The sequence below is a fragment of the Callospermophilus lateralis genome, chromosome 16 (assembly GCF_048772815.1).
Source record: "Callospermophilus lateralis isolate mCalLat2 chromosome 16, mCalLat2.hap1, whole genome shotgun sequence".
In the NCBI taxonomy this organism is placed as follows: domain Eukaryota; kingdom Metazoa; phylum Chordata; class Mammalia; order Rodentia; family Sciuridae; genus Callospermophilus; species Callospermophilus lateralis.
The window spans coordinates 34658989-34685110 of NC_135320.1; the positions used below are offsets into that span (position 1 = coordinate 34658989).

The window sequence follows — 26122 nt, forward strand, 5'->3', positions numbered from 1 at the left end:
GCATTACATCAAGACTTTTGGTGAATGGGAAATTTTACTGCCCTAAAAGAATGGTTCTAACCACTTCCCCAGAGTAATGAACCTCTGCAAGTTTCAAGTTATAGAAAAAGTCTTGAAATCTATATGGACATCAAGCATTGATTGCTGGACCCACTATATTTATTTTAAAATCATACAGATGCTGAGATTAATAAAATGATCAAGTTAACTTTAAAAATTATTGACCAGAATATTGTCACTGTCTCACTTAATGGATATTAGAATATACAATTTCTATGAGATGAGAGGGACTATAACATTAAATAATGTTAAAAAGGAATTCACTGGGCGCAGTGGAGCAAGTCTGTAATCCCGGCAGCTTGGGAGGCTAAGACAGGAGAATCCCAAATTCAAAGCCACCTCAGCAACTGCAAGGCGCTTAGCAACTCAGTGAGATCCCGTCTCTAAATAAAATACAATAGAGCTGGGGATGTGGCTCAGTGGTTGAGTACCCAGGTTCAATCCCTGGTACCAAAAAAAAAAAAAAAAAAGAATCCATATATTCCAAAACAATGGGAACAACTGCCCTAAAGCTTTTCACACTCCACATACAATCTTTCACATTCTAAGAGAAAATTACTGTAAGGTTAAATAGGCACTTTTCCCATGCTGGTACTTACATCTAGTTGGTAGTATGGCATGGAGGAGAGAAAAGACTTGGGATTGAAGTCTTGACTGTTTTACAACTAGGTATCAAACCATAAATGAGACACTTTACTTCTACAAGCTTTGAATTCTTCACTTAAAATAATGGACCTTCACTTAAAGGAAAAAAAAAAAAGAATACAAACAGAAGGGAAGAGGAATAGGAAAGATAGTGGGATAAATCTGACAGAACTTTTCTTTGTACATATATGAATAGACCATAGTGAATCTCGATACCATGTGCACAAGACAGGGATTCTAATTAGAATTATACTTCATTTTGTGTGTGTGTGTGTGTATATATCAAATACTTTTATTCTGTCATGTATAATGAAATTTTTTTAAAATGAGGCTGATTCTACCTCCCCTAAACACTTAAGAGCTGTTAGAAGATAATATAAGAATAGAAATTAAATTATTAAGTGTATTTGTGACAGAATCATCATTCTATATAGTAAAATGCACAGAGGTAGTGTGCAGAAATGATTAAGTTCTTACTGCCATAAATGAACCTGAATGCCAAGCTAAAGACTTTATTTCATAGAAAATAAAGAACCATAGAGAGATTTTTACCGTAGTGGATGAAAAAGGTGGGGATAAAATGGAATGCAGGGTTCTGGTGGGGCGTGTGTTTGTATATGAAAACCAATTAGATAATAATTACTACTTTCAACAAAAGGAAGTATTAATTATTATCTAAGAAATAATAAAGAAACCTAATGGATGTATAATATAAAGAACCAGAGGCTGTTCTAACAGTCCAACTGGAAGATAAAAACTTGGGCTTACAGCAATGATAATAAGAAATGAGCTGACTTAGTCATTGCAAAAGGATTTGAAAAAGCACACATAAAAGGAGAAGGGAAGAATTTTATGCAAAGTAGATAAATAGTAATCCAAGAAAATATTTTGTTATTGAAAAGGGTTCAGGTAAGATGTGTCAAATTTGAAATGTATGGACATATTTTATGTCCAAAAGGTATGAAATGAAACCTTAGAAAAGGTGGCAGGTTGCAGTGTATAGGTAGGTATAAGTATGAAGGTAGGTATAAGTACCAGCATGGGAAAAGTGCCTATTTAACCTTACAGTAATTTTCTCTTAGAATGTGAAAGATTATATGCGGAATGTGAAAAGCTTTAGGGCAGTTGTTCCCATTGTTTTAGAATATATGGATTCCTTTTTTTTTTTATTTTTGGTACCAGAGATTGAACCCGGGTACTCACAGTAACTTGGGAGGTTAAGGTAGCAGGACTGCAAGCCTGAGGCTAGCTTCAGCAACTTACTGAAGCTCTAAGCAACTTAGTGAGATCCTGAGATTCTGTCTCCAAAAAAAGGTGGGGTAGGGAGATGTAGCTCAGTGGCAAATCACCTCTGGGTTCAATCCATAGTACAAAAAGGAAAAGGAATGAAAAGTGTACCTAGAGGGGCAGATCTGGAGTCAATTATTTAAGATGACCGAAGATGAAAGAAGAGTGAGAAGAATAAGGGAGTGTTGAATAAAGAATCTGGAATATCAGAACAACAGGTAGAAGTAAAATCAGAGGAAGAGGATAAAAGAAATATGAATGCCGCAGTCTGGCTGGGCACAAATCACGAGCCACTCACAGCTTTGTAGATTCAAACAGCAATTCTTTATTCCCGATCTCACACCGGCCTTCTACAAACACGTTCTGGGGAAATCCACGTTCTCTGCCCAAATCCACACCTCCACTGGGCTTCTGTCTCCCAAAAATACTGTCTGAATCCCCTGAGAACTCAAGAGGAACTCAGGCGGAGACAGAAGCCCAGTGGAGGTGTGGATTTGGGCAGAGAACGTGGATTTCCCCAGAACGTGTTTGTAGAAGGCCGGTGTGAGATCGGGAATAAAGAATTGCTGTTTGAATCTACAAAGCTGTGAGTGGCTCGTGATTTGTGCCCAGCCAGACTGCGGCATATGAAAATGATAGAACTTATTATAAATGCTATAACTTACAGAAATATTAAAAAATTAAATTAAAAATGTTTAAGATTGATATTTGACTTAGAACAAACTAAGAAGGGGCTGAGGTTGTGGCTCAGTGATAGAGCATTTGCTTTTCACTTGTGAGGCACTGAGTTCCATCCTCAGCACTACATATAAATAAATAAAGGTATTGCATCCATCTACAACTAAAAACATAAAAAAAAAAAAAGAAGAAACTAAGGAGACAGTTTAGAGAAAACTTTTTTTTATTTTATTTTTATAGAAACACATTTTCCTCTAATGAAAAATTCTGACTTCCCTTCTCCAATCTCCCTCTAGTTGAAAATGTCTTAAGTTCCTATGTCACACTGGTGTTGAAATAAGAGTAGTTTGAAGGTGACAAGAGGATGGGTACCAGAAGACAAGAGAAAGTTTTGGAGAGAAGGAAGATGCTTTCTTTGGTTTTTACTATAGTCTACAGATGCCTAGAAGTCATGACAGCATGACTATACTTTCAATATTTATAAAAATGGTAAAAATAAACATCAAAGGTCTTAACAGCTTTCTATCCTCAAAGAAACTTTAGAACTCAAGGAATCAGTATTCACTTAATCCTACACCTTGAAACAATTTTTTTTAAATATTTATTTTTTAGCTTTAAGTGGATACAATATCTTTATTTTATTTTTATATGATGCTGAGGATCAAACCCAGTGCCTCACGCATGCAAGGCAAGCACTCTACTACTTGAGCCACATCCCCAGCTCCGAAACAATTTTCTTAATAGCACAATACAGTAACTGACTTCCATTTACTCTCTTACATGACCAATTAAAAAAAACAATCTTTATGTGATATATTCTGTTGAAAGTAGCAATGAAATATAATTTTCCAGGGCTAGGGCTATAGCTCAGTGATGGAGCACTTGCCTTGCATGTGTGAGGCACTGGGTTCAATCCTAGCACCACACACAAATATATTATGTCCATCTACAACTAAAAAATATTAAAAACAAAAAAAAAGAAGTATGATTTTCCTCAAAATAGCACATTTTAGTACCTAACAAGTTGAATTTCGGGTTATCTAGGAAACTACTTCCTTTATTTAGTTCATTTCCCAGAACATCACATTAGTTAGCATTTAGAGAAAGTTGGCATTAAATCTTATTTTAGCCAGCAGATCTCACAATCCTCAAATTTAAAAACTAAATATTTTATTGTAGTAATACTCTGAAGAAAAAGTACTTCTAGTAACTCATTATCCATCTTACCAAGCCACAAACCTGAAAGTCTCCCTTTCTCTAACCTCCAATTAATCACTGACCAATTAAATACCTCTTCTGCCATGAGGTCTTGCTTCACCTTGGGCCTAGAGCACAGTTGGCTGACTATTGACCTCTGAAACCGTGAGCCAAAATAAACTTTCTCTTCTCTAAATTGTTCCTGTCAGGTATTTTGGTCTCACCAACACAAGGCTGACTAACAGACATCCAGCCTGAAGAAGGAACTTGATCAAGACTTAAAAGAATTATTTTGTTGTCTATACTTGTAGACTAGTCAGCATTCCAAGAATTCAGGCTTACAAGTTCCTGGCTCCAGGACCAGAGGATGCCCTTTATCCAAGGACTACCAAGATGACTCCAGCAGTACTGAGTATCCCTCAACATGCTTGGGGACCTACTAATCAATCAGGGATACATTTAAAAAAATTGAGAAAACCAAATGAATTGTGCTTAAAGCTTTATCAGTGGATATGTGATCTCAACTAGAGAAAGAAGAGGAAGAGATATCTGGAAATACAGTTGACCCTCAGGATCCATGGGAGACTGGTTCTAGGACTTCCTGTGGACACCTAAATCCACAGATTCTCAAGTCCATACATAAAACGGCACAGTGTTTTCATATAACTTGCACATATCCTCCTATACACTTTAAATCATCTCCATATTACTTATAATACTTAATACAATGCTTTATAAAAATAAATTAAAATGTTCTTCTACTACCACCATACCTTGTCTAAGTATTAGGTTATTAACTGTGTCTCAAATCATAATGATCAGATTTTGAGCTGATAAATACATGTTTAACTGTTAATGTACTATGCTTTTGTAGACTGCAAAGATAGCATGTCAATGTAGAATCAAGGACACACTCCTTTCCAGTAGAGCACTTGCCTGTTTAACATGCTAGTCAATGACCCGATCTAGAAAAAAGTGCCCCCAATTAATATAAAATGCTAAATTCTCCCACAACTCAGAGTCCGGTTACATTTCCAATCCCTTCTATGCTAAAATAGATGGAAAAGGACAAGGCAAGAAAACCCTGATCCCAATAAGTAAAATGTTGATAAGATATTATATTACGAGTAAGATAATGAAAGAATGAATCCACTCACATATTTATAATGAGTTTCTACTTGGTCAAAAATCGCTATTCAGTATTTTGCTATAACATAAAAATACATTAGAATTTTAAAAAGCAAGGCAATTACCTGAGGAGAGTCAAAAGGATATCGACTACTAAATTTAAATAGAAGTTGAAATTTTTCCCCTTCATATAAGGTACCTGGTGCACCTTCCATGTCTACAATCCACCTAGAATAAAAAAGACAAATGTAAAACTTAAAATAAAAGGGACTAGAGTAAGAAAAGGAAAAGGAACACTGAGATGCCACCTACTGGGACTAGAGTCATTTTTATTATTATTATGATTTTTTTTTTTTTTTTTGGTGGAGTTGTCTTTTTTGGAACTGGGGATCAAACCCAGGGCTTTGTAAATGCAATGCCTCTGAGCTACATCCCAGCCCTACTGAAGTCAATAAATTTTAACAGTACATTTTATCATCCTAACAACTTTCAGAGTGGGTTTTTGATAACCCCTCCCTAACACCATTCTCTGACATTCCAGAGTTAAATACTTAAGTCAAGGTCAGATGACTAGTCAAGGACAGAGTCACATTTTAACCCATGACTGAAAAAACAAACAAAAAAACCAAACTCCGGGTGTATGGACACAAAAGCCTGTGTTATGCTCTTCCTACTAGATTTATACTAACTCACTTTTTTCCTAAGACCTTTTTTCTTCTTTTTTGGGTACTTGGGATTTAACCCAGGGGCACTTAACCACTGAACTACATCCCAGCCCTTTTAATTTTTATTCTGAGACAGGGTCTCATGGAGTTGCTGAAGCTGGTCTTGAACTTATGACTCTCCAGTCTCAGCCTCCCAGGTTGCTGAGATTATGGGAATGCACCTTTCTGCCTGGCTGTTCAGAAGACTATTTCTAAAGCAACTTTATAGATAATTATAGATAATATCAAACTGGTCAACTTTCTGATGTCAATGTTAGAAGCAATGGGGGATGGAGGTAGCAACAATGAGTACAGAGAATTATGGCTTTGAGTTTTATTTTCTCATCAGTATTCTTAAAAAGACTAAATGGAGGAAAGCAAGCTGAGCTGAGTCTACTTAGTCTGATGGCTGAAAGCCAAGTCTCTACAGTGACTTCTCTTTATCTCTCACTGTTTTCGTTGTTTAATAAAACCCAGAAAAAAAATTCTATGGGGTGCTGGGGTTGTGGCTCAGCGGCAGAGTGCTTGCCTCGCACATGTAAGGCACTGGGTTCAATCCTCAGCACCACATAAAAATGATAAACAAAATAAAGATATTGCATCCGTCTATAACTAAAAAATATTAAAAAAAAAGTTCTATGGTATCTTTCCAACCTTAGTTTTCATATATAACAATAAATCTGTTTTTATTGATATAAGAATAACATAACACTAATACATTAATATATTAACATAAACCTGTTTTTATTTATATTCTAAATACTACCTCTTTTTTAATAACTATTTTTTTCTGATTGTAAATAAAGTAAATTCACACCAATACGTGTCTTCATACATGTACTTTGGATAATGATATTCATCACATTCCACAATCATTTCTCAGTACCATATGTGGTACTGAGGATCGAACCCAATGCCTGACACGTGAGGTAAGCACTCTAACTTTGAACCACAAACCCACCCCCCACTACCTCTTTTTTTTTTTTTTTTTTTTAAGGAGGGAAGAGGAAATAAAGATGGCAAAGATGATAGGGGAAGTTATAAAAAAAGAAAAAGTGAACTGATGTCATTAAGAATGAGTTCCTAACTAGAGAGACACAGGAGTATACTCCTGCAATCCCAGCAACTGGGAAGGCTGAGGCAGAAGGATCCTAAGTATAAGGCCAGTCTGGGCAACTTACTGAGACCCTGTCTCAAAAAATAAGGATTGGAGATGTGGTTCAGTAACTGAGTGCCCCTGGGTTCATACAAACACACACACACACACACACACACACACACAAATAAAAAAAAAATGAGTTCCTAATTATAGCTCTGTCATGTATTATTTATTGTAATCAGTCAACACCTCCCCCCCCCCATATATTTTATTGGTACATTATCCTTACACATAATCATAGGATTTGGGGGCTGGGGGTGTGGCTCAAGTGGTAGAGCGCTCGCCTAGTATGCATGAAGCACTGGGTTCGATTCTCAGCACCACATAAAAACAAAGATATTGTGTTCACCTAAAACTAAAAAATAAATGATAATAAAAAAAGATCAACAGTTATCACAGTAAAAGTCAGAAGATTTACTACTCTTTAAAAAAAAAATCATAGGATTTGTTGTTACATATTTGTACATACATGGCCAATCTCTTTAATCTTATGCTTGTCAGGTATACAAGTATTTCAAATAAAAGAAGAGAACACATCACTAGGGTTCTAGTCATTAGCCACATAGTATGAACTTAGGAGTATATTAAATAGTAAATATGCCTATTCTCTGAAAGAAATCAGCTAAAGCATATAAACTCTTAAGAACATGGATATTCATTTTCAGAATGAATGCTGAATACCTGAACTATAAAAGAGACATTTAGCTCAGTATTATTAGGAATAAAAACAATAGCAAATATACAAAACAAAACAAAAATTAGCACATTCATAACATCAGAACTTGTACACAGTAAATTAGATGCAATGCAAAAGTTATGTACAGCCGGGTGCGGTGGTGCACACCTATAATCCCAGTGGCTCAGGAGGCTGAGGCAGGAGGATCATGAGTTCAGAGCCAGTCTCAGCAACTTAGTGAGACTGCCTCTAAATAAAAAGTAAAAAGTAAAAAGGGATGGGGATGTGGTTCAGTGGTTAAGCACCCCTGGGTTCAATTCTCAGTACAAAAAAAAAAAAAAGCTCTGTATAAAACAAAAAACTTGTTGCAGCCTCAGTCGTAGAGCCCTTGTGTGACACTCTGTATTCTATCTCCAGCACAGCAAAAAGTAAAATAAAACTATTCTCTTTATGAAATAGGATGATCTTAGTCTTCAAAATTCTCTTTATCTACTCCCCATGTCTATTAGGCAGAATGAAAAATCAGAAAACTTTCTGGTGCTCTTTCATTCTTTATATAAACAATTTTTAGGACACACAATGTACCATAAATTTACTTGTGATTTAAACAAGCACAGCTTTTTAAATAATATCTAAGCAAATGTGCATTAATCAGGTAATATCTGTACATGGCAGGTGAAAGGCCATGTACGATTTTGTACATAATTTTGTCTATGGAAATTTTAATAACTTTTTACTAATTTATAAATGACATGTTCGTTATGGAAAATTGGGGGGGAAAAAAGAATAATCACCCTAGATAACTATTAAAGTTTTTTTTGATAAATTTCATTCTAATCATTTTGCAGTTTTCTATTTTCTACATCATTGATGCCTACATAAAATGAAATCCAGTAGCTGCATTATGTGCATTTATATAAATTGAAACCATGAGTGTTTACGATTCCCAATTATGAGCACAGGCTTGGAGTAAGAATGCAATGGGAGAGCATGCTATTCTTTCAGTCTCAGCACTTAAATCTGTATGAGTACCTATTAATCTGTAACATTTAAACATTAGAATTTGGTATTTCTCCACTTTACTGGCTCCTAATCAAAGAAAGAGCTATCCTACTCTGAAGGGAAAATTGGCTTTGGTGGAGTAAGACAGGATACATGTCAATACACCCTAAGAAATTTTCAAAAGTAATTATGACTACCCAAAACTTTGTCTAACATGCTGACAAGACTATAACTCAAGTAATGTTCTTGCACTGCACTATAAACCCTTTCTATATTATCAACATTTACATTGTTTCTAAGTTATCCTCCAAATTAGAAATATTGACAAGAGTTATAAGTCAAAAATTTTTTTCTATATCTCTGTTCCTCAGAGAAGATGCATTTTACTAGATCTAACAGTATTACATGCATTTTTTAAAAAGGATTTTTGTGTTTGTTTGTTGCTTTACAGACAGAACCCAGAAACCAAATCAGCTGGGCATGGTGATGCACGCCTGTAAACCCAGCAGCTCAGGAGGCTAAGGCAGGAGGATCAAGAGTTCAAAGCCAGCCTCAGCAAAAGTGAGGCACTAAAGCAAGTCGGTAAGACTCTGTCTCTAAATGAAATACAAAATAGGGATGGATATGTGGCTCAGTAGTTGAGTGTCCCAGAGTTCAATCTCCAGTACCCCGTCCCCCAAAAAAAACCCAAAACAAAGATTTTATTTAAAAAAAAAAAAAAAAAAGGAGCTGGGGGTATAGCTTAGTGGTAGAGTGCCTGCCTAGTATGAATGAGGCCCTGGGTTCAGTCAAGCCCCAGCACTGCAAAAGAAGAAAAGAAAAAGCTTTACAAATTATGTAACCATATGTATATTGTGACATCATTTGTAAAACAAAACTGATTAGGTATTTAAATGCATGGAATAAAGTTTGCTTATCTTGTTAAGAGAATGGGATAAATAAAAATAATTTGATATTTTTAAAAGCTAGTATAGCTGGGCACAGGGGCACATGCCTGTAATCCCAGAGGTTCGGGAGGTTAAGGCAGGAAGATCATAAGTTCAAGACCAGCCTCAGAAATCTAGTGACGCCCTAAGCAACAAACCAACAACAAAAAAGGGCTGAGAATGTAGCTTACTGGTAAAGTGCCCTGGGTTAAATTTCCAGGACTAAAAGAAAAAAAAAGTATATATTCATATACAATACTAACAATAAAAAAAAAGTACTGGGGATATAGCTCAGTTGGCAAAATGCTTGCCTTGCATGCACAAGGCCCTGGGTTCAATCCCCAGCACCACAAAAAATAAAATAAAATAAAATTTAAATACTTACTGTGTAATTGAATTTTGAACACTCTTTTCATTTAAAGTCATCCCAGGAGGTGGGTCATTTTGCAAAGCCAACAATTCTTTCTGTAGTCGTTTCTAGAAAAGATTGTCAATAGCAATTTGTATTTTATTTTTAACAATATAATTTCTTTCTAGTTATACAGTCTGAAATTACTGATCAAATTTCCTCCAAATGTTCATATATCACCTTTACAAATCCCTTATATCTTCTATATATCTTATACATACCTAATTCTCAAAACCTGAATGGTCTGCCCTTGCAATTCATAATCTAATGTCAGAATATTTCAACATCAATGCTGTGAAGTTCTGAAGAGCAGTTACTTACAAAAACATCAATTCCATAGCTACTCTATGAAAATTATAAAGTATTAACAGTCTAGATATTCTCCATAATCCTTAAAGAATATATCATCTCAGACAAGCTTTCCAGAGAAACATATTAAACTTCTTGTAAAAAAAGAAAGAAAAAAAAATTTTTGAAAAATTTAAAAAGTATTTATGATCTAACAGCCATAATTATTTTCTTAAATAGGATCATTTGCACATAATCTTCTGATTGTTATGTTGTTTACTACACAACATTAGAATATAACATATCTAATGGCACAGATATGGAATATGGATTTTGCATTCTCATTTGTATAGTTTTCACTGTGTATCTCTTTCCTTGATATCATTAATAAACATACTTCTTCAGCGTATAACAAAGCAAGAAAATAAAAACCACATTAGTCCATAGGTTATGGGTTGAAAGTTCACTTTCAAACTGAATTGAAATAATAGCAGTGGGGAGACAGTTCAATATTAGAGTGCTTGTATAGTATGTGCAAGACCCAGCATTAAATCCCCAGCACTGGGGAAAAACAAAACCAACAACAAATGACCAAAGTTATTACAATCAATTTTGTGTATGATTATAAATACTCTAATTTTTTCCCCAGTATGGATGGGATTGAATCCAGGACCTCTCACATGCTAGGCAAGTGCTCTATCACTGGGAGATACTTTCCCAGCTCTTTTTACCTTTTATTTTGAGACAGGGTCATGGTATGTTGCCCAGGCTATCCCTGAACTTAAGACCCTCCTGCTTCAGCCTTCTAAGTAGCTGGGTTTACAAGTGTAAATTTTTGGAGTAAACAGAACAACCAAGCATAAATATCTGTTCATAATTCAGAGTTCTCTCCTTAATAACACCTGTAATCACAGTAGTTTGGAAGGTTCAGGGAGAAGGATCGCAAGTTAGAGGCCAACTTCGTGAGATACTGCCTTAAAATAAAAAATTAAAAGGACTAGGGATGTAGCTCAATGGTGAAGTACCTCTGGGTTCAATTCCTAGTATAAAACAAACTGGCTTCTGCTTTTTTGACAATTAAATATTATAACCAATATAGTAATGTTTCTATGTCTTTTTACTTCATGGCATCTATAAAGTGCTTATAGTCATTTTGATAGCACAACAGATAGAATTTTGATTATATAAAAATATAAAAATCTGCCTGAATAAGGAGGCAAAATATTTGCAACAAATTTCTACACTTGAACAGGGTAACAGGTTCTACTAATGTTAACAAATATGCAATCAAGTACTGCAATCAAGTAAACTTTTAAAAAAAAACTCTTAAAGAAAAATTGGTTTCTTCAATGTAGAATTTTCTTACAGACTTCTGATATCCTAACATACACAGTGATTCTCCAAGGGGAGGAAGAAGACTAAAGAGGTTACCCCCTCCCCCCCCCCAAAAAAGAACCCATCCCAATATGGAATGCATCTCTGAGAAACCTTACTTCAATGATCATATTGAATGGGGAATATTTCTATGGAAATCCTCCAAATTATGAGAACTTTACTTTAAAAAGAAAGACATTATATACTAATCAGTCAGTTCCCCTCAACTTGAAATGCTGATGCTTTCCAAACATAAACTCATAATGTAAAACCAAGTTTGAATATAAAAAATGTTGCCTTAGGCACAATCATGAAATGAAGATATACTGAATTAATATAAAGGTCAACAGTTTTAAAAATATTTTTTAGTCGTAGATGGACAAAATATCTTTATTTTTATTTATTTATTTTTATGTGGGGCTGAGGATTGAACCCAGGGCCTCATGCATGTGAGGCAAATGCTTTACCACTGAGCTACAAACCCAGCCCAAGATCAACATTTTTAAGTTATCAAAAAATATAAAAATAAATGTTAATAAGATGGATAATAGGCTCATAAGCCCATATGACCCTTTAGTAAGTAGTTCTGGCAGTTTGATATCTTTATTTTTACTTGTTTTAACTGTCATCGGTTTAGTCACTTGTCAGTGACTGTTTTTCTTTTTTCCATTTTTGTTGATGTTTTCCTGTTCCCAACCCCTGCCTTCACTTAATGAATACATCTATTTATTTTAGTAAATAAGTGCATTATTTTGGTGCAACAAACCTTATCTCCAGTGGTGGCATTAATACTAGATAACATTTATTGCTTTATATGATTTTCAACTATATTATACTGCCTCACTGAAACTAACTGGAAATTAGAAACAGTCAATTCTTCATAAAATGAAAAGCACCAACCACCAACAGTTTCACGACCACAATCTGTTTAGCAATGTTAAACCACAATTTAATCTTCAGTTTCTGATTATTCTCATCAATGCAATAGTTCAGACAGCTGAGGATGACAGGTTGTCAACAAAGTACTGCTGTAACTGTTTAACAATTAGTGATTTAGCAAGACGCTGTCTCAAAATAAAAATAAAGGTCTGGGGTTGTAGCTCCATTTGCCTAGCACATGAGAGGGTTCTATCCTCAGCGTATTAAAAAAAAAAAAAAAGGAAAGGATATATTGTGCCATCTACAACTATTTATTTATTTAAAAATAAATAGGTAAATAAAAATAAAAGAGCCGGGAATGTGGCTCAGTGGTAGAGGTCTCTGGGTTCAATTTCCAGTACCACAAAATAAATTGAAAAAGCAAGCTATGTTATTTTCAATAACATCCTAAAAAGCTCATTCATTCTAAACTAGTCCAGCTTCTAAATCATATCTTTGATGAAGATCAGTTCATGAGGGCTGCCAAGTACCAATTTCTTATGGAATATTCAGACTGATAGCTAAAAACAACACAATCTACCAGAGCAGAAGAATGACTGTTTAATTCAACTGAGGAGTAGTATGCATACTACCATGAAACCAATATATGTGCCTTAAACCATCCTGGCTCCAAGAACCAGAGCTTACAACTCCAGAATCAAACCTTAATTTCTCGAGGTAGAACAAAAACATCTTTGGCGGGGCTGGGGATGTGGCTCAAGCGGTAGCGCGCTCACCTGGCATGCGTGCGGCCTGGGTTCAATCCTCAGCACCACATACAAAACAAAGATGTTGTGTCCGCCAGTAACTAAAAAATAAATATTTAAAAAAATTCTCTCTCTTTAAAAAAAATGGGTAATAGTTTCAATAAAAAAACCATCTTTGGTATTCTGGAAATTAACACTTCAAATAAAATATTTAAGTTACCTAGAAACCTTGACTCAGAGTGAAATAAAATAACAGTTTTTTGCAGTATACTTTTCTCCCCTTCATCCCTGTATTTCATTCCACAGATGAAAAGCAATAATCAGTACAAAATCTGATAGAGTTGACGTTTAATTTATGCTAAACATTTTTTTGGAAGAATATTTAAATATTTTCTTCTAAAGATACATTTTTTGTTTGTTTGTTTGTTTGTACTGAGGATTGAACTGAGGGATACTCAACCACCAAGCACATCCTCAGCCCTATTTTGTATTTTGAGATAGCATCTCACTGAGTTGCTTAGCGCCTCATCAGGCTGGCTTTGAACTCGGATCCTCCTGAACCACTGGGATTATAGGCGTGCACCATTGCACCAGCTAATTTTTTTTTTAACTTTCTATATTTTGTTAGGCTACTGTTAAACTCTGGATTTAGAATGCTTCCCAAAGGCTCCTTTGTTGAAGGCTTGGTCCCCAAGCTGCCACAAAGTGAACAGCTTTGCTCTACCACACCCTACTGGCCATGATGTTTTGCCTCAACACAGGCCCAGAAACAATAGAACCAATTAAGTGACCATGGATTTAAACCTCTGAAACTGTGAACCAAAATAAATCTCTTTTACTCTTTCTCAGATATTCTGTCACAGTGACAGAAAGATGATTAATACAGCCACCTACAGAGATTTTGGTAAACAACAATAAATAATTTACTCAAGCAAATAAAATGTCAAAAAAAATCACAAAATATACTACGGAGTAGAAAATGTAGATGCGTACGGACAGGGCGTGTTACACAACAAGCCTTAAATAATAAGTATGCAATACTTATTGTAAGTATGCAGTACTGTCCTCAGAAAGAATATTGGTTTGACCTACACATTGAACTGCAAATCTATCACAAGAGACAAGAATTAGATGTGAGTATACTAGGGTATTATTTGTTCAAAATGTAGGCAAAATGAAAACTTAAAAAAGTATAAATTAGGTGCTAGAGGAGTATACTATGGTCTGAATGTTTGTGTCCCTCCAAAATCCAAGTTGAAATCTCCGATGTGTTGGTATAAAAAGAGGTGGGACCTTTGGGAGGTCACGAGGGTGCAGTCTATATGAGTGGGATTAGTGCCCTATGAAAGTGGCCTGCAGAAACTTCTTTGTCCCTTTCCCCAGGTAAGGACACAGCTAGAAGGTGCTGCCTATGTGGAACAGGCCTTCACCAACACCAAATCTGCCATGTCTTGAACTTGTACTTTCCAGCCTCCATAACAGTCAGGAATAAATTTCCGTTTTTTATGAATTACCTAGTCTAAGGTATTTTGTTATAACAGCCCAATAGAATACATTTAATTGGAAAACTCAATTTCTGGTTTCAAAAACTATATATGTAACTTTAGATGATAATAATCTATATCTTAATATTTTCATAATTAAACATCAACCTCACATTGATATTTATTTATTCATTCATTTATTTGGCACTAGGGACTGAACCCAGGGATGCTTTACCTCTGAGTTGCTACATCCCCAGCCTTTTTATTCATTTATTTTTTTGGTACCAGGGATTGAACTGAGGGACACTTGACCACTGAGCCACATCCCCAAAACTATTTTCTATTTTATTTAGAGACAGGGTCTCACTTTGCTTAGCACCTCACTTGTTACTGAGGCTTGCCTTGAACTGTGATCTTCCCGTCTCAGCCTCCCAAACAGCTAGGATTACAGGCGTGAGGCACTGTGCCCAGCCCAGCCCTTTTTATTTTGAGATAGGGTCTCATTCAGTTGCTGAAGCTGGCATTAAACTTGCAATCCTCCCGCCTCAGGTTCCCGAGTCACTCAGATTATGTATGACATGCACCCACCCTTAAATTGTTGTTGAAGCATAGAATGAATGGGCTAGAAAATATAACAATAATTTGAAAAGTTTTAAGTTCTAAATAAACAGGGTGGCATTAAAATTCAGAGATGAGGGCTGGGGTTGTGGTTCAGTGGTAAAGCGTTTGCCTCAGCACTGCATAGAAATAAATAAACAAATAAAGGTATTGTGTCCATCTAACAAAAAAAAAATTACAGATGACAAAAAAAGGATGATTATCCTAGAAGAGTGTATTCCAAACAACTTCATAAAAAAGCAAATAAAAATATTATCTAACCTTGTATTAACTTTATCTGCTTTAAGGGAATTGTTAATTTTTATTTTTGCTTTTTCATTTTTTTCTGCACTGGGGATTGGACCCAGGGGTGTTTTACAAATGAGCTATATCCCCAACACTTTTAATTTATTTTAAATTTTGAGACAGGGTCTCATTAAGTTGCTAAGCTGCTCAAACTTGTGATCCTCCTGCCTTAGTTTTTTTAGTTTTCAGAGTCACTGGGATTACTCGTGTGCGCTACAACACCTGGCAAGGGAAATATTTTTAAAAAAACAAACTCATGGATGCTCTCCAGACTTTATTAATAAAAACTTTCATTTTAAGCAACAATTCTATGCAAACTATCAGCTTATTTTTCCATTTTCAGCCAATAAGTCAAAACAAAATAAAAACAATGCATATTCTCCGTCACTACAGCATCTGGTTCTTAAGTCCCAGATACAAAATACTTTTTCCGCTTCTCAAAAATCTTCTTATCCTTCTCTTATGAAACTCATGTCTTATCAACTCACCTAGAATCTTGTTCTCATAATAATCAACTTGGTTTCTAATAACTTCACTCTTTCCCATTTCATAACCCCTGCCCAGTGGTCGCCAACTGGGTCTCTCCTCCTTTAAAACAAAGTCCAAATTTGTCTTCTATCTCCCTCCACTTCTTTTCATGGTCCAACTCCTTGAACTCAGCCAATATCCCCTGCACTTCTACCTCCTGCTCCATTTACATTCATTTAAACATCAATCCCTACAAGCTTCTCAGGGCTCAATGCCATTTGCTTATCAAATCTACTGGGGTTTCACTGTACTTCTTATCACTTATCTTTCATGCAATGACCTTTTCCCCTTTGACTCTGTTATATCAAACTTGGTTCTCTTCTTATTTCTTCTATACTTATGTTTTACTTGCTAGTCCATCTTCCTTGCAGGGACCCCTAAAGCAAAACTGTTTTCTACCATTTTTTTTCCCCTCTGTGAATTTAAATTCACTGCCATCAAGTATTTCAAAAGCTGGAAAAATACTGATTCCATGATCTAGTAATACTGTTCTTGAAAATTTTCTAACGAACGACATAAAATTGGGGGAGGCAGCAAACACATAGGTTTAAATATAAAAAACTGGAAACAAAAGGGACATAGCTAATTAGACCATGGCATATTTCTAAAGTAAATATTTAAACTCAACTCTATGCCCAAAGGCAGTTTCCAATGATTTTATTTTTTAAGTTCTAAGGCTTAAAAAGAAACCTAGAAGAGATTACTCCTTTTGATAGAGAATAGCCCCGAAGGAACACATATCTAGGGATTTGTAATTAATCGAATATTACTATTAGAGAATTATTTTATGTTTTTTATGGGTTTTTTTTTGGGGGGGGGGTACCAAGGATTGAACCCAGGGGCATTCAACCACTGAACTACATATCCAGCCTGTTTTGTTTTTGGAGACAGGATCTCACTAAGTTGCTGAGGCTGGTTTTGAACTTGCAATCCTCTTGCCTCAGCATCCTGAACTGCTAGATTACAGACATGCAACACTGTGCCCAGGTTATTCTATACATTTTTTAAAATTTTATTTAAATTTTTTTTAGCTGTAGAATGGACACAAAATATCTTTATTTATTTTTATGTGATGCTGAGGATCAACACGTACCTCACACACACGAGGCAAGCACTTTACCACTGAGCAAAAGTCCCAGCCCATTTCTATACATTTTTAATGTTCTGCATTCTTATTGTCATTTTTATTGTTCTAAGGTTAATATTTTCCAGTGAACTGAAAATCTAGTTTTGTAATGAACTCATCATATGTAAAATTGATAGTACAGTTTCTTTGAGAGCATTTCTATTCTGTCAAGTAGTTTTAAAACAAAGCTGGGAAAAAATGAATTACAAGTACTTTGAGAGGGATTAATTACTGAAGCCTTTTGTGAACTGCAGGTAAACCATAAGTTTCCTATGGGAATTTAGGAAAGTTAAATCTACAAAGTTCCTTTTAGATCAAAAACTTCACAAACTTCGGCTGTTGCTGGAGCTCAATGGTAGACTGCTTGCCTAGCATGCAGGAGGCACTGGGTTTGATCCTCAGCACCACATTTAAAAATAAATAAATAAAATAAAGGTATTGTGTCCATCTATCACTAAATTTTTTTAATTAAAAAAAAAAACAACTTCAGAATCCAGATTATTCTACCTGTAACAAACTTAAGCTATACCAGGTTCCTGCACATGCTGTTCAGTCAATTTAATTATATACACCTATATTTACTTCCCTGTAGTTCCAAAAGTTTATATATATTTGTCATCACAATTTTAGTACTTTTCTATATTATCTTAAATATCTTGTACAATATTATCAAATGCTAGTATTATTTCTGCATATCCACCTCACTACAGAAATATATTGTTTCAAGTGTATTCCAAAAAAATTAATAATAAAACGTTGGCTTTAGTAGTTAAACCAATGAGCAAATTACTACTATGAAACCCTATAAGTTCATAACTCATGACATCATTGTCTAAAGTTAACAAAATTATCGTTTTTAATTAAAAACAATAAAGGAAAATATATTTAATATAATTTTCCCCTTTTCCTTGCTACCTTTGCCCATTTAGATACTATGTATTTCTAAATACTGTTTACATTTTATATCAGCAGGAATAAAAGCTTTAAATGAACCAGTAAACCTTACTGATTCCAGGTTAGTTACTTTGTTAAACCCAAATATCAGCTTAATAAAAAGACAATTTGGGCAAATATACTCAAGGGATATAGGTGATTTATTTTTTCCTCAGTCTGCTGAGATTTGCCATCCTGTGATTTTTAGGGATTTGCTGTATTGGTACTTTTTCTTTTTCTTTTTTTTTCCTCCCTATTGGAGACTGAACCCAAGAGCACTTTACCACTGAACTACAACCCAAGTCCTTTAAAAAAATTTTTATTAGTGCATTATAATTATATAACATTGGGGTATAACATTTTGAGATAATTATACAAGCAAGGAATATAATTTGCTCCACTTAAGTCATCAGTACTTCCCCTTTCTCCTTGCCTCTATTCTCCAGTCTTTCTTCTAAACCCTTTTTATTTTTTCTATTTTGAAACAGAGTCTCACTAAACAGGGTCCAGGATGGGCTAAAACTTGCAAACTTCCTCTGTTAAATCTTTCTACTTGCTGGGATTATAAGTGTGTGCTACCACATCTGCCTGCATTCAGTACTTTTGCCTGATAACAGAAGGTGGACACATTCAAATTCCAGTTAATCATGAACTTAATAAGTAAAGGTAGGGGGAGACACACAGATTTTTTTTTTTCCCAAGATTAAACCCACAGCCTCACCAATGCTAGGCAAGTAAGCTCTACTACTCAGCAATACCCTCAGCACAGTTGTTTTTTTTTCTTTTTTTTAAAATCCCTCCCACTCCCCCCCACCCAAATCTTTTATTTTCTACTTTGAGAGAGAGTCTCACTAAATTTCCCAGGCTGGTAATTTTTGAACCTCCTGCCTTGGCCTCCCTAGAAATTAGAAATACAGGCCTGGGCCACCATTACACGCAAAAACTATGGTAAAATGCTTAATTTTTGTAGTAAGTTTGGGGGTGTAGCTAGCCCAGTGATAAAGCACTTGCCTAGCATAGAGGAGGTGAGTCACTAGGAGCATGCCAGATTGGAAAGATTCATTTTCCTTGTGGCCCCTTCCCTTTCTCTGCTTCCTGGTTGCCACGAATGGAGCAGTACTCCTCCACCAGGCCCTTCCACCATGATGTTCTGCCTCACTAGGCCCAGACCAATGAATTCAGTCTACTGTGAAAGAAACTTCTGGAACCATAAGCCAAAAAAAACCTTTCCCTTATCTGAGTGCCTATAATCCCAGTGACTCAGGAGGCTGAGGTGCTAAGCAACTCAGTGAGACCCTGTTTCTAAATAAAATAGGGCTAGGGGTGTGGCTCCGTGGTTGAATGCCCCTTGGTTCAATCCCTGATACTACCCCCCACCCCCAAAAAACCCTTTCCTTTCCCAAGTTGTTTTTGTCTGGTATTTTGACCACAGTGATGAAAAGCTGACTAAACCAATAAAAAAACTTGACTCTCAGAGGCTTTAATGAGCAAATAATAAGTTCAGTGTATGTCTTAGAATGGGAGATGGAAGAATTAGGGATTCCTAAGGGGAAGGGAAGGGGGCATGAGGGAGAGGAAGGGAGTGAGCATGAGGATAGGAAAGATGGTGGAATGAGATGGGCATCATTACCTTAATTACATGTATGAAGACACAAATGGTACAACTCTATTTTGTGTACAGTGATATAAGTATGCTCTATATGTATAATATGAATTGTAATGCATTCTGCTATCATATGTAACAAATTAGAATAAAAAATTAAAATCAAATACCCCTAATGAAAGGTCAAAATACTTTTAAAAAAAAAGGGGGGGGGGGTTGGTGGTGGTGGTGGAGGGAGACTAACATTTCAATTACTGGAAAGGACTATTCACTTTTTAATACAGAGCTTCTAAGATTATTTTCAAAATAAAGTTTTTATTCATATTCAATTCCAAAGATTCATTCTATAAAATAATTTCTAAGTTTGCACAGGTACAATTTCTTGGCCAAGAAGAATCACTCATTTCCTAACACACTGATCACCCAAGAGTCACACCTTAATGTACTTGGTATACACTAATGCTGCTCCATTAAAAAAGTCACATGGCAGATATTGTTTCTTTCTACAACATAGTCAAACAAGAAATTTCAGTCAAGTAGATAAGACAGTCAAATGGTGCTCTGAAATATAGGCTTGGGAAATAGATGGTCTTTAAAAAAAAAAAATTAGATGTTGATGGACCATTATTTTATTTATTTATATGCGGTGCTGAGACTCAAACTCAGTGCCTCACACACGCTAGGCAAGCGCTCTACCACTGAGCCACAACCCCAGCCCCGGAAATAGGACTATAATTATGTAGAAAGCCAAGCATATATATGAATATTTCCACAGCCTTAAATTTGATTCTTGAAGGTCCTTCAGAGAATTAAACTTTAAAATGCCTATGGTCCACCACAATATCTGATCTCAAAACATACTACATAATTACAGTAACAAAAACAGCATGATATTGGCATCAAAATAGACAAGAAAACCAAAGGAATAGAAGACAGAGACAAATGCACACATACAATCATCTCATACTAGACAAAGGCACCAAAAACATGCATTGGAGAAGACAGCCCAAAGGCACCAAAAACATGCATTGGAGAAGACAGCCCAAAGGCACCAAAAACATGCATTGGAGAAGACAGCCTCTTCAACAAATGGTGCTGGGAAAACTGGAAAGCCATAGGCAGCAAAATGAAACTAAACTCCTATCTCTCACCATGCACAAAACTTAACTCAAAGTGGATCAAGGACCTAGGAATTAGACCAGAGACCCTATGCCTAATAGAAGAAAAAGTAGGCCCAAATCTTCATTATGTCCAATTAGGCCCCGACTTCCTTAATAAGACTCCTAAAGCACAAGAAATAAAATCAAAAATCTATAAATGGGATGGATTCAAACTAAAAAGCTTCTTCTCAGTGAAAGAAACAATGAGATGAAGATAGAGCCCACATTTTGGGAGCAAATTTTTGCCATACTCACATCAGATAGAGCAGGAATCTCTAGGAAATATAAAGAAAGAACTCCAAGAACTTAACAACAAAAAAACAAACAATCCAATCATTAAATGGGCTAAAGAGCTGAACAGACAATTCTCAGAAGAAATACAAACGATCCATAAATATGTAAAAAAAATGTTCAACATCTCTAGTAATTAGAGAAATGCAACTCAAAACTAAGATTTCGTCTCATTCCAGTCAATGGCAGTTATCAGAGAATACAAGAAACAGTAAGTGTTGGCAAGATGTGTGGGAAAAGGAACACTCATTCATTGCTGGTGGGACTGCAAATTGGTGCAAGCAGTGTGGCGATTTCTTAAAAAATGTGGAATGGATCCACCATTTGTCCTAGCTATCCCACTTCTTGGACTATACCCTAAAGACTTAAAAACAGCATACTACAGTAATGCAGCCACTTCAATGTTTATAGCAGCACAATTCACAATTGCTAAACTGTGGAAGCAACCTAGATGCCCTTCAATAGATGAATGGATAAAAAAACTCTGGTACATATATACAATGGAATATTACTCACCATTAAGAGAATAAAATTATGGCATTTGCAGGTAAATGGGTGGAGATGGAGAATATCATACTAAGTGAAATAAGCCAATCTCAAAAAAACAGGGGCTGAATGTTTTCTCATAGACAAGTGGATGCTAATCCATATGCGGCGGGGGGGGGGGGGGGGGGGGGGGTGTGCATAGGATAAGTGGAGGAGCTTTGAATGGAGCAAAGGGGAAGAGGGGAGGGGGCAAAAGGGTAGGAAAGATGGTGGAATGAGACGAACATCATTACCCTAGGTAAGGGTATGATTGCACGAATGGTGTGACTCTACTTCATGCACAACCAGAAGTGAAAAATTCTCAAAGTGCTTTCCACTGTCATATATAACTGATTAGAATAATAAAAAAAAGTTCAACACCAAAAAATATATATATATACATACAAAATACAATTTTGAGGCTTTACTTTTTAAGAAGCGTGACTGGTTAGAGCATCATCGACATTGGTGATCAACTCCACTTTTTGCCTCTTGACAGAGGTTGGGAGGGTGGGGCTGAAAATTCCAGCCCTATGTATATGAAGAAAAGATAGCCTTTAGCCTTTTAAACAAATGGTGCTGGGAAAACTGGATATCCACATGTACAAAAGTCAAATCAAAGTGGATCAAGACTTAGGCATTAGAACAGAAACTTTATAACTACTAGAAAAAAACAGGCTCAACCTTCCAATATGTTGATTCAGGAACTGACTTCCTTAAGACCCCTAAAACTTAAGAAATAAAACCAAGAATAAATGGAATGGCATCAAATTAAAAAGTTTCTCATAAAGACAGAGCTACAGAATGGGAGAAAATCTTTGTCAACTGTTCCTCTAGCAGGGGATTAATATCCAGAATATATGAAGAACTCAAAAAAAAAAATTGCCAAAAACCCAAATAACCCAATATCTACAAAGCACCAAAAATACATAAATGAGTAAAAAAACAGTAGAGAAATAATAGAGGAGGAAAAAGGGGAGAGAGAAAAAGGTTCACTAGTGACTGAAATTGAGTAAATCTAATTCCACACATGTAAGATTTTGTCAAAATGAACCATAAAGCTCTATTTTTAAAAATGCCTAAGGTCTCCTGAACTCTAAATCAGATCCAAGAGGATGCAATACAATTTATCCAATTTACATAATTTGCCTGAATTGTTACTCTGCAGTGAAGACATGTCCTACACTTATGCTGTATGTTAGAATTACCTAAGGAGCTAAGAAAAACTCCAATATCCAGGAAGCACGCCAGCTCAATTAAGTCATAATTTAGGGGTAGTATTTCACCTTTTAAATTTAATTTAATTACCAAATAGGGATAGAGATGTGGCTCAGTGGTTGAGTGCCCGAGTTCAATCCCTGGTACCAAAAAAAAAAAAAAAAAAAAAAAAAAATTTGGAGGGGAAGGGGGGGAAAATACATCTATACTAAACATATACTTTTGTTGTTATTCCTTAAATGATGCAGTATAATGACTATCACCTAATATTACATTGTATTTGGTATATTTTGGTATTATAAGTAATCTAAAGGTGATGGAGATGGGAGGATATGCATGTACTTATGACATTTTATATAAGGAACTTGAGCATCCATGGATTTTGGTATTTTTTTTTTGCAGGGGGTGGGGGGTGGATTCCTGGAACCAGTCTCCCCATAGATAACAAAGGGCAGCTATATAAGATTTCTTTCAAATTCCTGGCTCACAGCTCCTAAAGCTCTTGGAATCCCTAAAGCCTCTTTTTTTTATATATTAATGAGGTGACGGGTAGCTAGAAGCTTCTGGATAGCCCCAGAATGGAGGCTGTTTGCTAAAGGAACCAATTCTGTGATTAGAGGGCTGGAATTTTCAGCCCCACCCTCCCAACCTCTAGTGAGAGGCAAAAAAATGGTAATCATGCTTCTTAAAAAGTAAAGCCTCAAAAATTTAAAAGAACAGTGTTTGTAGAGCTTCTGGATTGACCAAGAAATCTTCAGGCAGAAAGCATGCATGGACGTCAAATTCATAGATGGTAGTTTCTGTGCTGAAAAACCCTTAGGAATTTTGCTGTATGTATAGTTTCATCTGGCTATTCATTTATATCCTCTGTAATACATTGGCAGTTTTGAGTAGACGGTCTTCTAGGGTTCTGGAAGACCATCTAGGAAATTATCAACCCTGGGTGCTGGAGACATAGCTCAGAGGTAGAGCACTTGTCCAGCACTGCCCAAAAAAAAAAAAATTATGGAACCCAAAATGGTGGAGGATGGGGTGGGGGGGTGGTCTAGAACTTCCCATTTGTAGCCATGTCGGAACTGTGGGTAACCTGGGCCTATACTTGTAATTGGAGTCTAAAAAGTGGAGTAGTCATGTAGGACTAAGGATCTGTGGGATCTATGCTAACTCAGGTTAGTGTTTTTACTGGATTGAATTATAGGACACCTAGCTGGTGTCAGAGAACTACTTTGGTGTGGAATAACTGAATATATGGTATCAGTAGTATTAATGCCTTGTCCTGGTCAATATGGCTCCCTGGATGCAAGCCACAGACATCCCTCTAATCTTCACCAAGAAGCAGCAGCAGACTGAGAAGGCTGGAGGGTGATTGGCAAGCACGGGCCACATTTGGCAGAGCCCATCACACTGGTGTGGGCCTGAGAAGCAGCAAAAAAACAGAAGTGGGGCATACCTGAATGGACATTGCAGGAAAGTTCAGACTCTAGGATTTACCAATAGTGTTAGTACCTGATTAGCAAAAATTTGGACCAATAATGTTAGTATTTTGTCAAGATCTGACTCTGCATAAATTTGGACCAATGGCCAAAGAGCTATACAAACCCCAAGACTAGAGGACTCAAGCAGCCCCCCCACCCCCACCCCCCCACCCCCGTCAGGCTCCCTCTCAGCCCTGAAGATCCGACTCTTCCCATTTAAATAAATCCTTCTCTTTTACACTTACTCTTCTGTGTCTGTGGATTTCATTCTTCGAATTTTAAGGACAAGACCCAGAAAGAAGAAATTGGCGATGAGCTACTGGGGTCTGCTGCGACACTGGAGGGCACAGACCAGCATAAAGATTGCAACATGGCACTTGATAGTGGTAAAGAATCTGGTTTTGCAAGCTGGGAACAAGCTTTCTCAGTCGCAGAGACCTACAGCTTTTGCAGACCTCACCTGCCAGCAAAAGCAGAGAATCTAGTTTTGCCTTAAACTCCAGTTTCAGTGAGTGTTGTACATATAGAGTAGGCGAAAACAGTGGTTGTTTTTTCTCTATAGACTTAGAAAGTTAGATCCAGCAACTCCACTAGTAGGCATACATCTATAATAAATTAAAACATATATGCACACAAAAATATGTACATGAATGTTCATTGCAATAATGTTCACCAAAAAGTGAAAACAATCCAAATTGTCAAACAATGATAAATGGTGACAAAAATAATCCAAATATCAATTGATAAATGAATAAACAGTGATACAACCATAAAATAGACTATTATTTGGTCCCCAAAAGGGAAGAGGTACAGATCAGAGCAAAAATATGGATGAACCTCAAAAACAAGTAAAAGAGGCCAGTCACAGAAGGTCACTTGTAGTGTGATTTCTTTCATGAAGTACCCAGAATAGGTAAATCCATGGAGAGAGAAAATAGATTAGTGGTTTTCTGAGGCTGGAGGAAAAGGAAAATTGAGAGTGACAGCTAACAGATAAGGTTTTTGTTTTTTTCCAGGACGATGAAAATGTTCCAACAACAGTGTTAATAACTGAATATATTAGAAACCCCTGAATTAGGAACTTACTTTGAAAGAGTAAGTTTCATGATATGTGAAATATATTTCAACTGAAAAAAAAAAAAAAAAAAAAAAAAACCTGCCTTTTACAGTTTATATAAAATGCTCACATTTTATTTGGCTATTTTGTTTGGAAATCCTACGTCTATATCCTCCTTCCTATGATCTGAAAACACAAGAGACTTCAGATGTCACATAATCACAAAAGAAATCTGTCTTTTTCCCATTTATTACCAACATAGGAACTAAGAAAAAAGGGGAGGAGTTAAAACTAGGAAACCTACAGCACAACTCAGAATCAACTCCAAAAACTCATGAAATGAAATAATCTGCAGTTTTACCTCATATGATTGTTTCATCACCCTTATTTTAGGGAGGGGGTTTACAAACTATTAAAAGGCAAAACTAAAAGTCCAAACCCAATTATAGAGCCAGGTATGGTAAATGCCTATAATCCCAGTGAGTCAGGAGGCTGAGGCAGGAGATCACAAAGTGGAGGCCAGTTTCAGCAATTTATCAAGACCCTCAGCAACTTAACAAGACTCTGTCTTGAAATTAAAAAATACAATAAAAAGGGCTGGAGATGAACCTCAGTAGTAAAGCATCCCTGCATTCAATCCCCAGCACCAAATAAAAAAAAT

General features: G+C 36.0%; 1 protein-coding gene across 1 annotated transcript in view; it reads right to left on the reverse strand.

The window, feature by feature from the left end:
* The window catches only part of Ube2w (ubiquitin conjugating enzyme E2 W), a 61211-nt gene that overhangs the window by 26978 nt on the left and 8111 nt on the right, over positions 1-26122 (reverse strand). Inside the window, exons 2-3 of the mRNA XM_076835813.1 lie at positions 9848-9939; positions 5121-5223 (exon numbers count right to left, since the gene is read on the reverse strand). Of these exons, the coding sequence (XP_076691928.1) occupies positions 5121-5223; positions 9848-9939 (195 nt within the window). The remainder of the gene's footprint in view (positions 1-5120; positions 5224-9847; positions 9940-26122) is intronic.